This window comes from Colias philodice, chromosome 24 (genome assembly GCF_061535455.1).
Source record: "Colias philodice isolate Cphi_HAF_F1 chromosome 24, ilColPhil1 Martin Lab GWU primary, whole genome shotgun sequence".
Classification (NCBI taxonomy): Eukaryota; Metazoa; Arthropoda; class Insecta; order Lepidoptera; family Pieridae; genus Colias; species Colias philodice.
This window is the reverse complement of record NC_143109.1, coordinates 2,165,695-2,180,726: the sequence shown is the minus strand read 5'-3', so window position 1 is coordinate 2,180,726 and position 15,032 is coordinate 2,165,695. Positions and strand designations below refer to the sequence as shown.

At 34.5% G+C, this 15,032-nt stretch overlaps 1 protein-coding gene across 6 annotated transcripts in view; it reads left to right on the top strand.

Moving 5' to 3' along the window:
• dati (zinc finger protein datilografo) overlaps positions 1-14,756 on the top strand; it is a 105,443-nt gene extending 90,687 nt beyond the window's left edge. For all 6 annotated transcript variants that reach the window (XM_089710229.1, XM_089710228.1, XM_089710230.1 and 3 more), the window contains exons 7-10: positions 5,693-5,877; positions 6,622-6,787; positions 7,596-7,817; positions 9,026-14,756. In XM_089710229.1, the coding sequence (XP_089566355.1) occupies positions 5,693-5,877; positions 6,622-6,787; positions 7,596-7,817; positions 9,026-9,981 (1,529 nt within the window). In that variant the 3' untranslated portion in view covers positions 9,982-14,756. The remainder of the gene's footprint in view (positions 1-5,692; positions 5,878-6,621; positions 6,788-7,595; positions 7,818-9,025) is intronic.
• Positions 14,757-15,032: the final 276 nt, after the last annotated feature.

Here is a 15,032-nt window from a genome sequence, read left to right as displayed (position 1 = left end):
CTGATTAGTAAATGAAATGTAAAATTTTCATAAACATAGCGTTCCCCTAATTCTCATAAAACTGATTATGCTTTCAAAATCGATGTTACTTCTGATTTTTTTTTGATCGAGTTAAATGTTTAATATTGTGTTTTTATCCAAAAAAGTCACTAGATCAAACGTTTATCTGTGCTATATATTTTTTTAGGATTTTAAATATGATGATTTATATCCAAAAACCATGATTTAGAAACATACATTTTGAACAAGGGCCCCTTAAACTATCAAAATACACGATCAATACACCATCAGACACCATTACAAACGCACTATATTTTACAACCAATATCTGAACGCAGCGCATAAAATTAATACCATATTAATGCTTCGGAAATTTAAATTATTGGACAACCCCCTCGCGCGGGGGTGGCCACGCATCCCCAACTATCCCCCTGCGAGGGGTGGCGAAAAAATATAATAGTATTCCACCTGCGTCGGGCGGCCATACAGTATTGACGCAATCCGCCATTTTGTTGTATTCGCTGTTCGATGCGCCATTACCGAACACGCTTTTTTGATTGCATTTTGAGTATGTTTGTATGCGTTGAATGCGTCTGGGTTATAGATGTGTGTAGATGGATGGGTTTTTATTTGAATTTTTTATTTTACAATTTATGTAGTATTTTTGGCGTGCGAGATTGTAGGATAAAGAAATACTGTTTTGTCTCTGAATTCGACATAATCATTACTGAGTATACGTAGGTAGTTCCAACTGAAACTTCAGCAGTTATTTCTTTAAATAGGCTCATCTTACATTTAATAGGTACCTACCTACTTTTATATAGAATATTTTGTGGACACATCATAGTTTTTCACTATAAATTTATTTATAACGAAATACTTAATCCTTAAATATTTATTGGTTTAAAATAACACAGTCAACTTCGCCATTCCGTTTCCTGTATTAAAAGGCGTTGAATTAACACCATTAATATTTCACACTGTCATAAGTTCTCGGAGATAATCAATCAAATTGAAACCAAATCATACGCGTTATTAAACAAGAAAACACGCAAGATTCGTTCACTAGTCAAAATGGCGCATAAGACGCGTTCCAAATTCAAAAATAAATTCGCAACGAGCGCGCTCGCCGCGTCGTTTTAAAATCGACGTTATTTGATGTTCTAGAATGATTGCTTTTTTATTTTTGTGTAAAATTAAAAAATCGTTACTATTTTAATGTTTTAATAAATTATTGTATTTATTCAATATCATGATAATATTATGTTATCATGTCGTTATATTCACATGAATTTACATAAAATACCTATCATAATTAACCTACAGATTAAAAATATCACTCAAACAAAAAAAAAAAACACGTATACAATGCAAAAAAAATAAAAGCACTTATACAAGTTTTTCCGCGAACAATTGTTAGGTTAAGAATTTGAAGCCTACGCAGTTAAGACTACAGCTTGCATTAGGAAAGTACTTTTGTATGTATATCGAATGCGTAGGCTTTAGCCGGTCTGGCTTGGATCTAGTATTGTTTCCTGTATTTTTAATGGAATATAAGAGGTCCCGTGAAACTTGGGAGGTATGGAGGTACATTAGATTGTTTCAAAGATTAATGGAAAATGCGTTTATTTTATGATTTTACCTAGTCTGTTTAGAAGAAGTTTCTTCTAGAAAGGTTCTTTGGAGCTATAATAATTATGATATAGCTGGTTTAAATTATGTTTGTAGATATAAACGCTACAGATAATTGTAATAATTACTTAGATATTTTAAAATATAGGTCGTTTTAAACATAAATATTTAATTAAAGTCAAACCATTCGACACATTTGATCAAATATTCCGCTTGATACTAAATGATTTCGTTTACCTCAAATTAGGCCCATTAAAAACGTTCAGAAATAAATTAATATCGATAAATATTACAATCTAACTGGATAGCATCCTTTGGCAACATCAGACAAACTGTGCTAAGGCAAACGCCTTTCCCTTTGCATTTATTCATAGAGAAATAACAAAAATAACCATAGCCAAGCGTCCATTTTAGAGCGACCCACTGCGCGTATGGAGCCGCGCGCATTCAAAGGGTTAAAAAGGATTATTAGAAATTGCGAGGGGTCTTGTTATACTGGTTGGTTTTACGCGTAGGTTGTATGGCTTGAAAAATGGTTGGCCGGCTACAATAGTATAGAGAACGGTGAACCCGGAAGAAATATTTGCCCATAGACAAGATTTAATCTGCGCGGGAAGTTTCAGATTAGATTCGACTTTTGAAATATCCTATTAGAATTTTAGTTTGTGATGGAATTTTTTGAAACTAACTTTTGTTTTAGAATGTTACACGTGTTTTTGATCACATTTTAACGATTGGCTTTTCAGTTTATTTATTAAATTTGAAATTTTATAACGATTAGTTCAGTAATTATATCCTAATTGATACCATAGATAATTTATGTATTTGTCTTTGGGAAACAAACAATACAATATTACTCATAAATAAGAGATAAAAACCATACTCATAATATAGTAATATACATAATATTGATACTCTATTATTTCTTAATCCATCGTAAAACAATCTTTAAAACATTAGACTATTAGTATTGCAATGAAATCGATTCTGATACAGATGTTAATGTTATTTGTAGCTTGTCTTCCAGTCTAGTCAAATGTTTAGTCTAGATATCATTTAGCGTAGACTTTACACCCTCTACATATTGGAAACTTTCTCCGTTTCTCAATAATTTAAAATGACGATTTATAGGGATTGATTTCGTATCTTTGTACTCACATTAAGTATATTTCTTATTTCTTAATAACCGACTTGACAAAAAGGAGATTATCAATTCGACCGGTATATTTTTTTCTATCTACAATACACCTAATACCTAGATAAAATATATACTATTTAGTTATACTATCTTAACGATTAATAAAAACCTTAAAATTATACCTTACCTTATAATAAGGCATTAATTAGGTAGGTCATCTGTAGATACTCCTATGTGTTATAATTAGTAAATAGGTTTTGGTCTTTTTTCCTTTAATTACTATCCCTACTAATATCTATTATAAATGCGAAAGTAACTCTGTCTGTCTGTCTGTTACGCTTTCCCGCTTAAACCTCTCAACCGATTTTGATGAAATTTGGCACAATCTTTAGACCCTGAGAAAGAACATACCTAGGCTGCCTTTTATCAAAACACCACGGCGAAGCCGCGATCGGAAGCTAGTTTATACTAAAATACTTATTACATTATGACTATAGATACATATATATACAGATATAATTGAATGAAACAGATTGTTCTCCAATAAGTTATTGCTCTAATAAGAAAACCTTATTTTATTCAAGGAGAGACTAAAGCGCTTCCGTATTCATCAGGAAATATCTTCTTATTTCACTAAGCAGTACTAAAAATACTGATTTTATTTTAAAATATCTTACTGACGTTAAAATTAATGTCTGTAGTTATTTTAAATGAATGAAATTTTAACCACATTCTAAATATGTTAGACATGCGTTAGCATGCGTCTCGTCAGACTTTTAACTATTTACTGAAATACCTACTTATCATGACGTATCTTTATATGAACAGTGTCCTAAATTAAAGATAGATATTATCAAAAATTATCTAACACCTATGTAACTAAAATTTGATTATACCTATTCGAAAACGCATGCGATTAGCGATATCACAAATTTCAATCTACCACAAAACTACCTATAAAAATATCTCTAAAAACACATTTATATTCCAAATCGAAGAGCCAAGATACAAACATTTATCGTCAATAAATAAAGCAATCGAACCGTTAGCGCGATAAACTATATAATTCTAAGCGTACTCTAATACATCTATCTTATTGCATCTATAGTAGGAAATAATTCTACAATATCTTTCTTTATGGCTCCATGTGTGCACGCATTCTTCCCAAACATGCAAAAACACTAACACATTCAAACGACAGGACCATGCGAAAAGATACTATACGTGTGTGTGTGCGCGTGTCAACGGCTATGTGTGCGTGCGTTCAATGACCTATGCATTTGCTTGCAGTACAGGCTAAAAGTATGCGTTGGTTTTATTATGGTTTTATTTTAAAAATGGAACCGCGGTCATCGTTGGGTTAGGTCGCGGTTTTTCGGGTTATTCGGTGAGCGAAGGTCGCCAACCGTTAGACGCTGTTCCAAATTTAAAGATGAACGTCAATTTCGAATGCTTTTAAATTCGGAACTTGCTGAACAATGGACGAATTTAAAAATGGAACAGAACAGGGTCAGGTAATACGTCACGTGTTCATGACCGTTGACCCGTAAGGAAGCGTTCCAATTTTAAAAATAAAACAGTTTTAACCGATGAGGAAGTTATATGACGGTTATTTAAAAATATCGCGGGTCAATGTTGGGTTAGGTCGAGACTTGTTTTATCCGTCACTTAATTTTGTTCTGATTTAATGAATATTGATTGAACACAATGTTATGATAAATATGAACCCGGTATTTTATGAGTAAAGGTATCTACATATTATGAAACTGATATATTTTGAATTTTTGACTGCTTTTCGCAATCTTATATGTAGGTACTTATACATAACATCTCATTACACCTACTATACTTTATTGAATACTAAAATCTACTAAAAATAAGGATTTACCGACGTAAATAATTAACAATTCTAATGCATGCATATTCATAGCAAAACTGCTCAATCAATATTTATGAAACTTTACAGTTTATATCAAATACATAATTTCAGTAGCTCGAATAATTAAATATGTAATGATAACTGTAGCGACATCTAGCGGTGAATGGTATATTGTATTTTTCGAATAGTAAAATTGAAACTGTATTTTTCAAAAAGGTAATATTATTAAATTATGAAACTTCCTGCTCCCCATTAATTGTTTGGTAGAACTTACTATTGAGCGACAAGACCGCCCTTTGCACCATATTATGTCCTGTTGTTATAAAATTTCTAAGTAAATAAATATTATATTATATAAATAAAAAATATCACATAGAATTAATATGTTCTTTACTATAATTAAATATATTACCAACAAGCGTGTAACTGGTTGACTGGTACTAGATGGATCGTAGTTAAGTGGACAATCAATCAATCGTTACATTTAATTAATAATAAGTTAGATTATTATCTCCAAGTAGATAACTGTTGCTTTTATGTTTCAAGAACACACGGTCCTGGGTTCGGTAATCGATAAAAAATAGGGTTGCCAATGTTAAGTTTTAGTAATAAAAAAAGACTTGTCAGAAAGTGTGATTGTACTATAATAATAATATGTTTTATGATCATTTTGGATTATAGCTTTTTTGATAGGTATAGCTTTATATAAAGCTTTAAGCTTCACTACAAAGGTTGATTTAATTAGTTTCATTGATCATCCATATCATATAATATACCTAGACTAAAGTGTAAATATACATCTATAGACTACCTATAGCTTTAGTACCTATATTACCTACTAAGAAAAATGTTGCTTCTTAGTTTATTTCAAATGGATAAACACAAAAACTACCAACTTAATCAATTTAGAAATTTATTTCACTACCATAAACCGCACTTATTCTGACAGCGGCACCGAGTGTACTAAACTCTCTCGCTACTAACTATTACTAAATTCTCTATTAATACTCAATTTCTCAACTAATTAATATTTTTTCCCTTAGGCGAGAGACCATACAAATGCCACTTACCAGACTGCGGGCGAGCATTCATACAGCTATCAAATCTCCAACAGCACTTAAGAAACCATGATGCCCAGGTCGAAAGGGCCAAGAACCGACCCTTCCATTGCAATATTTGTGGCAAGGGCTTCGCTACTGAGAGTAGTTTGAGAACTCATACAGCTAAGGTTAGTAGATGTTGAGTTTTGAGATTGTGAGTGTGAGTGAATGTGTTGTGAGTTGAGTGGTTGAGTTGTGAAGTGATTGTGTGACTCGAATAAGATGTTTAGTCTAGTTTACTTGAATGACATTGTGAGGTAAATATGAAAGGATTAGAATACATATTATAGACAACTTTATCGAATGAAAATTAGAAGTTGAGTTGAGTTTTGTGAGATTTTTGAGTTGTATTAAAATATGTTGTGAAAAGTGTTACCAAATAATTGCATTTGAGATGAATATGACAGATATTTCTATGAGTAATGCATGAGTCTGAATTAACATTTAAATTACTTAAAAATACTTACTTACTCATAATTTCATAAACAATACATACAATGATAAATAATGAATATACTTTAGCTTTTTCTCTGTTCAATGATGTAAAATTACACTACATCTATATTATTATTATTACAACTTACAACTGTATTTAAATATGTAGGTATATATTTCAGCAATATTATATTTTACCTTCAATTTGTTTGTTAAAAAACTTTGTACAACTTTTAAATTTGAGTAATATCGTTTTAGTTAATTTCTTTTCTCTTTTGGCATTTTTATTTCAAAAAACAATTCACCAATCAAAATTCCCTTTGGCCGTTATATTTAGTTACAACCGTTATGTTAATTTCAAAATTCACTTTCGCCATGTATTTATTATACGATGTTGCTAATATTTACACTATGCCCGCATCGCTCCGGTGGAACAGGAGCTTCAGCTGCACCTTGGTGTTTTGCAGCAACACGCAGCGCTCATGATCGGGGGCGCCACCGCCACCCCTTGTCCCATTTGCCACAAAGTCGTGTTCGGGGGCGAAGCCCTCGTCGAACACATGAAGAACACACACAAGGACCCCAACGCGTCCGGTGTTGCGAGTAAGCATTCCCCCATTCCAGACTGCTCGACAAGGAACGTCATCTATACAGATAGATAACATTTCTTAGCTGATAACCTAGTTTAAGCCATCTCTTCCTTGCTAAGCGACTCGCTTCTTTTTCCCTGAATCCAGTCACTGTCATTTAACGTTCGCTCCCACGGAAGAGATTTATTAGCCTGTAAGTTAAGCCACTGGAAGTTTGTTAAATCGCTAGATATTCTTTAACTGTCTCCACGAAATATACGGTTAGCGTTTTACAATGATACGAAAAAGCTTCCAGCTGGCAAAAAGCCATGAGGGGTGTTGGTTTTTAAATCAACAGAAAAACGTATCGTTTCCATAAATCTGTAATTTAAGTATCTGACGGGACGCCATTCGTAGCTTCGTTTATTATTGTTTCGTCTATTAGAAGGGTTGGATGTTTTGCAAACATTTATTGTTCTAGACGATTCTTCGGATGGCGTTCCGCGCTCGCTGTCATAACATGTTTTGTTTATCTATAGCAGAAGACTTCAACATTCTTCGTCGTCAGCTCCATCGCTAATTGATTACTTTAGTTTCCTGTTTATTAGTATAAGTTTGACGAATGCCTCTTGTTGAAATGCCTTAACAAATAACTTTTGTTACATTCCAATCTCAATACTTCCTATACTACTTAAGATACATTTTGACACTATTTAAAAGACCCACTGCTATAATCACATTTCAAAAGAGGCATTGGTCGCGTACATTACCATAACAAAGTTATTAACGCATCTGTTTTTCCCTCCCTCCCTAACCACTAACCTCTCCTGGTGGTCTGGTAGGCCCCCCTGCCACATCACCGTACCCAGCGCAAGCTAAACCTGTCGACCCTTACGTAGCCAAGCGGCGGACGGCCAACCACCCGTGCCCGGTGTGCGGCAAGCACTACGTCAACGAGGGCTCGCTGCGGAAGCACCTCGCGTGCCACCCGGAGACGCAGCTCACCAGCGGCTTGCGCATGTGGCCCTGCTCCGTCTGTCAGGCCGTCTTCACACATGAGAGTGGTACGTATACCAATTATAGATAGACATTTTATTTCAGCAATGCAAAGTACTGGCAGCTTAGATGTTCTGTAGTGTTTTGGAGCATAAGAAGCAGTTGCAGTCCTCGTCTTTCACATAATATAAATTATAAGGAATACTTATTACTTATTTCTAGTATTCTTGCTAGAATTTATTATATTAGGTATACCTACCTATGTATATAAAAGCAGCTTTGTTTTGCAGTTCTCTTCTTGTGAAATAAACATTACTTTTGTATTTTGATAACAGTCAAAGAATAAGATAAATTTAAAAATGTTAGAAAAATTACTAGATAAATAATTGACTTTTTATCCATTAGAACATTCTAACAAGTTATTAATATTTATACCTAAATGTATATTTGCAAAAGTAGATATTAATAAAATTGAGAATAAAACGAAGAAAACATAAAAACCACTCCCTAATATAGCATGTTGATTTTAGTATATATGTTATGACTAATAAAACTTGTTCAATCACAATATAAAATAAACCATTAATGTCGCGACATGGAAAAATAATTAAGTGACAATAGGAAATAAAAGATAAAGCAAAGATAAAAACAATGCACTAGTGTTAGTCATAGGTCTATGAGTGTCTATTTTTAACTGACAGTAAAACTATTTCATTATTACTTCAGTATGAAATAGGAACATAAACCTGAATAATTATTTATTTCTATTAAAACCTAATATTACTAATAAAATTGTTATAACAAAATAAATTCAGATAACGGTAAGCAATATTTGTACGAAGTCGTAAAATAAGCTCAATATCAATATTATGGTTAACTGAACTATCTTGTTTCCCTGAAATTGCTATCGATATTTGTTTAAAACAAAGGAAGTTTGATGTTTATTAATAACTAGAGGTCCGCCCCGGCTTCGCCTGTGGTACATATTTCGCAATAAAAGGTAGCCTATGTCCTTTCTCGGGTATCAAAATATCTCCATACCAAATTTTATGCAAATTTGTTCAGTAGTTTAGGCGTGATTGAGTAACAGACAGACAAACAAAGTTACTTTCGCATTTATAATATTAGTATGGATATGGAATTTTCAAGAAAAAACATAATCATGGTTTAATTCGTTATTCATAATATTATATGTTCATAGCAAATCGGTAAAAAATGAGGTGGTTTAGAGATCGTATATTGTATCAGACGCTAACTGTCCGCCGTCACGTTGCAGGTCTCCTCTCTCACATGGAGCACATGCGCATGGAGCCGAAGCACCAGTTCGCGGCGCAGTACGTGCTGTCGCGCGCGGCGGCCGAGCGGCGCGAGCGCGACATCCTCGCCGCCGTGTCGTCCGCCGGCGGCTCCGGCCTGCTCAACCTCGCGCCGCCCTCCCCCGCGCCCTCCGACTCCTCCTCCAACGGCCGCCTGTCCTCCTCCGCCGGCTCCGACGCGGGCGGCGGCAAGCTGGCCGACCTGCTGCGCAACAACGGCCACTACGGCGACGAGCGCGTGGCCGCCATCGCCGCCGCCGCCGCCAACATGATGGCGCAGCCCGGCGACGCGCCCAGCGCCGTGCAGGTGGCCGCCGCCAACCTCGTGACGGCCATGCGCCAGCAGCTGGCGCGCGAGCCGCCCGCGGGCGAGCCACCCGCCGCGCCCGCGCCCGACGCGCTGCGCGTGCAGCAGGCCGAGGCGCTGCTGCGCAGCCAGGCCGAGGCGCTGCGCCTGGCCGTGACGCAGGCCGCCGGCCACGACGCGCCCAGCCCGCTGCGCCACAACGGCGGCTTCCCGCCCGCCGACGTGCCGCCGCAGCTGTCGCCCGAGCTGGTGGAGGCCTTCCGGCTCGCGCAGGAGCAGCGGCTCGAGCAGGCGCTGCGGCTGCACGACCCGCGCATGCTCGGCTTCAACCTGCCGTCGCCGGTCCAGCAGGCGGCGCAACAAGCGGCACAGCAGGCGGCCCAGCAAGCCGTGGCCGCGCAAGCACAGGCGCAAGCAGCCCAAGCCGCTCAGGCGGCACAAGCAGCCCAGGCGGCCCAAGCAGCCCAACAAGTGGTCCAACAGCAGCACATGCAAGCCGCACAAGCCGCGCAGGCCGCCCAACAAGCCGCACAAGCAGCGCAAGCCGCACAAGCCGCCCAGCAAGCAGCACAACAAGCTGTTCACCTGCAGCAGAACCCGCAACCGTGAAACTATGACTATTACTAATTCGATGCGATTTCCATTTCGCGAACTCATACTCGATAAGGAAAATGTTTAAAATTTTCGTATATTTTTGAAATGGATTTATTTCGGCAGGAGCGCGAAATCGCCTCCGGTTAGTGATTGTTTTCTATGTCTAAATTGTTGTTTTTCGATGCAAAATTGATGAAACTATATTAGTCGACTAAAATTATACAGTGATTAAAGATAATGCTAAATTTTAGATAGACTAACTGGTGTAAATAGGGAACGTTTAGGTGAAAAATTATGTACATATGGAAGTAAATGTACCTTTATATAAATAAATGAACAAAATGGAACAAAAACTCGCCCGAACAAGTAATTAGATGTAGAGACGGACAGACTTCAGTGCAATCGAAATTATATTTATTTGGTTGACGTTGAGCGTTATCGGATATATTTATTTTTAATTTTATAGCTGTATTGCAAGATTGCTTAGCTGAGTACAAAGTTTTCGATGTGCCAAAATGAGCACGTTTTATCGCGACGTTACGGCGATCCCGCAATATTGAGTTGCAATATTTTCCAATTAAATCTATTTACATTATTATTATTATTTCTAATTTTATTTCATTTCGCGCAATAACACATCTTATGCTAGTCAAGATTTACGCACAAATCTGTTTATCGAATTCAAAATTATTATTCATTTATCTTATTTATAAACTTGGCTAAAGTTAATTTTATTTTTATGCCATATTAGATTAATGTTGTAAATATATAGGCCTGTTGCACAATGTTGATGCTTTTGTTTATAATCTAAAAGAATACTTTATTTTATTAAATAATTATTATTTTAAAAGAATTATCTTATATTTACGTATTAATTTGTAGGTTTGTAAATAATTATGAACGAGTTATGTTTCACAAGACTGCCGTATTATCATTTATTTCAGAGTGTTTAAATAGCGATTTTACACTGAAACATGTCTACTGGACGAACATACAAACGGATAATAATATTATAAAAGCACAGTCGAAGAACGAATCTTCGAAAGTCTTGATTAGAGACACGAGACATTCTTTTACACGAACACAGACTAAGCCCATACATTTAAATGTTTTATTTTCATTTCATATATTTACATTCTAAATAAACAATAGCCCATTCGATCGAGAGATCGCAAAGCGTTTGCTTTAAAAACCACAGAGCAGCTGAACAGTTGCAACAATAGATTTATAGTTTACAATTGAACTGCAAGATCAGTCCCATTTCTGTAAACGGGAGTGAACTTGCAGTTTCCGATGAGAATGTCAAGTGTTGCCGAATATTCTTTTAATATTATCATCATGTATTATAATTAAGGTTCGGTGTTCGGTCGTCCGCGAGACGACACGCATCGTAGTATTCTACTTGTAATCGTAATAGGTAAGGCATAAGTAAGCTGATTTAATGTACGTGATTATTTCATTCTTCAATTGTAATTGGTATTTCGTAGGTTTCGAGAACCCGAGGTATCAATGTAATAATAAAAAACTCAATGCAATAGCCCAAAATCGTTAATTGTTTACGTGGTGATGTTTGGTTGTTGACGACGATTTCTTTCAACTTTCCTTTCGAGTTACGTATTTGTTTTAGAAATACAAAACTTTTCGGCAGATTTATCTTATTATTTGGGATGATAATGGACGGTTATACGCGCTGGAATCCGACGATGAAACTTCTGGGAAACGTGAGATATATTCACTAAAATTAAACAAACAAACAAAAACAAAATACACTGAAAACTTTTCGACTGAATGAACCGACACCGCCTCTAGTGGACGGATCGCTATTTATGTAAAAAATAAACAAATTCCTCAATAAATTTTAATATATAAATAAATTTAATATTACAACAAAAGAAGTTCCTATGAATATTGTATAAATTGTATTGTTTTAAATTTAGATCGTAGTAGAAGGAAAAAATTTATGGACGTTTGGTATTTTTAAAGTTATAATTAACCATCGTTTTAGGGAAACCGCTCGATAGTGCGAGTTGTATAAAACATAATATGAAGCACGGATCGTGAATCCTAAATTAGATGTTTAGAAAGAATTACGTTTCCAGTAAAGTGTTCAAATATCGCGTCCGAGCCGGCAGCCGCGCGCCATTTTGTAAAAAAAATAATCTATTTTCGAAATCGCAAATTTATATGGATTTTTTTAGACAGCAAAAATACAATAAATATTATTATATAGACCCGCTCGGGTGCCGGCTCTAGGATATTTTCTGTGATCATCGAAACGGAATAGTTATATCAGATTGTGTCTGACAGAGTTATGTTTAAGTTTTTGACGATTAAATTTTTTAATGTTGACAGAAAAAAAGAATTAAGAAAAATGTGAAATTTTTTCTACATTTATTTTACGATGGAAATTCCATAGTTAAGCTGTACATTAATAAGCCTAATTAATACAGGCGACAAAAAATCGCTTGCGGACGGAATGGCGGGAAATATGGTTGTCTCTTTCTTACTCGTGTATTTCCCGGTGTTCCGGATTTAGTACCAATAGTAATGGTTTATGTTGATACTTGATACTAATATGGGAAATAGTATTCCGTATTTTTCAATAATGCGCTGTTGGTTTGTTTTTATTGAGAAATGGTCGTGGCATACATTTAGTTTAATTGGCTTTTATGCGTACAATTAATATTTTACAAGTTTTTGTTACTAGGGTAATAAGTTGTTTCATTACCTTTACTGCTCTTTACGAATGAGACGAAAAAATTAAAAAATCTATCTAACTACTATATTTTTTAAATTTATCACGAAAGCTTTATGAAAAAATTTATACACTTACCTACCTTTTGAATATTTAATATTTCATATTTAATGGTGAATATTATGAAATAACGTCTCATTCATGTATAAAAAGCAGTTGTTTTTGCCGTCTGTACTTGTCAGATGACAAAAATTTTAAAAATATATAATTTATGATAGACGTCTTTCAAAGAATAAAAATATATCGCACTACATACTTCACTAAAAATAATTAACAAAATTCAACTCTAAAATCTTTTTGGCTTAGTGTAGTGTGTGCAAAAAGATAAACTATAATTTTTTTACTTAGGTATTTCATAATCTTCGACGTCTCTATCATAAAATATCGAATTCGCGTCCAACTTGCGATTACATTACATTTTTTATTTTAATGTTATTTAACATTGTTACGCGTGTTGCATCTGCAAGTTGCAACTACAACAGCAACAGCAACAACGGTCAACAACAGGCCTGTTGCTGTAACAACAGACTGCAACACGAGTGCGCTGTTATTTGTTAAGTTTTTAAATAATAAATTGCTGTTGATTTTAATTAATCATCCTTATTGACTGTTATTGTTTTTATTTTTAAACGCTTCGTAGTTTCTGTTAAAATTATCTGCTTATTTTACGATATTTAGCCAAATATACACATTTATTCGTAAGTTTAGCGTAGTCAAGATAACCAGGTTTTCAATTCATAACACAAGTAGACGTAATTACATGTATTCTTAATGTGTAAGTTAGTAATAAATGTAATGTAATTGTGGGCTCTTTTATAAAAATGCAGTAACACGTAGGTTTATAAAGGGGTCCAGAAAACATGGATTAATTACGTTTTTCCACAGTCGAGTACTTAATCCGTGTTGTGTAGTGAACAACGAAATAAAAAATCATAAATACAAAAAAAATGTACTTAAATGTAATAGTTAATGGAATATATTGGTGTTTTAACGGGTCAACCCTTCGATGCCACGACTATTTTAAGGTAAAAACAACGTTTTATGTACAAAAAGCGTTTTGATATCAGAACAATAAAACTGAGCTGTGATTCTGTCAATATAAATGTTGGTAATAAAAAATTATATCGTACCTTTTTGGCGAAATTATTTAAATACGGATAAATTAAGGCCAGCAGCGCATTTTTTTCACTACAACGTTTTACGCCTAGTCTCAATAATGTCACACGGGCATTTCGATGTTGTTGTCCCAACAACAAAATTAACAACAAAAATTTCGCAACAACAAGATGATTGCAACATTCTTTTCTAATCTCTCCCCAATCGGTGTGTTCTAGTCTTTGTTTTTATTTCTTACGAGATAGTGTCGTGAACAAAATTGTAGATAAATTGAACAAAATTTGTAACACTTTCGGCGAATGTAAATTATATGGAAACACTTGTATAAAATTCAAAATTAAATCTATTGTATTTCGGCTATGTATTTAGGCGTAGAGTAAAATATGTTTAGATGGGAGACAAAATTCCATTTGGCGTTGTAAGTAAATAAATGAAATTGTGTATAAATTTAGGAAGTGATGTGTTATGTACCTCGATGTCTAGGTATAAATGATACCTATCTTGAAAGTTTTTTTCTAGTTGAAACCACGACTTTTTTCGTTTTAGTTTTTTATTCTTGTATAGAGTTATTTAATTATTATAGTTTGATAATATTGTGTTAATACGATGCCATGTTTAAAGTAATTATTTTAAGCCCGAATGTGTTTATTAAATATTATATTTTTTATAGAAGTTATTATTTTTTTCTTACTCGACTCATAGTCACTTAATTGTATTTATAGTTAAGTTTTAGTGTTATTGGTTGCGTTAATATTTTTTAATTTAGATTTTGAACAAACAATATTAATTATTAACCCATTAATTATATTTTTTTTTAACAACGTGGAATGCTTAATGTGTCATTAAACTGAGAATAGTAACTATTATTGCCGAAGCGGTTAGCTATAATTATTTTAAAAAATAAAAAGAATGATTCATATTGGTGTTTTTCTTTTCCCTGTTTGATAAAAAATAAATAACATTATCCATTATCCTTGTGGTTTATAAAGGACATTTTAAATAGAGGAAAAGTCTGATGCTTTTTTTTACGTCGTTGGTTATATTGACTTTAAATATTTTTTTTAATGGAATAGTAATTTGGTTGATGTTACTTCGAAGTTATCTATGTTAATCACTAGGTACATACCTCAGAGGAATAAGTACATACCTAGTATAAAACAAAGTCGTTTTCTGTCCCTATGACGTATGCTTAAAT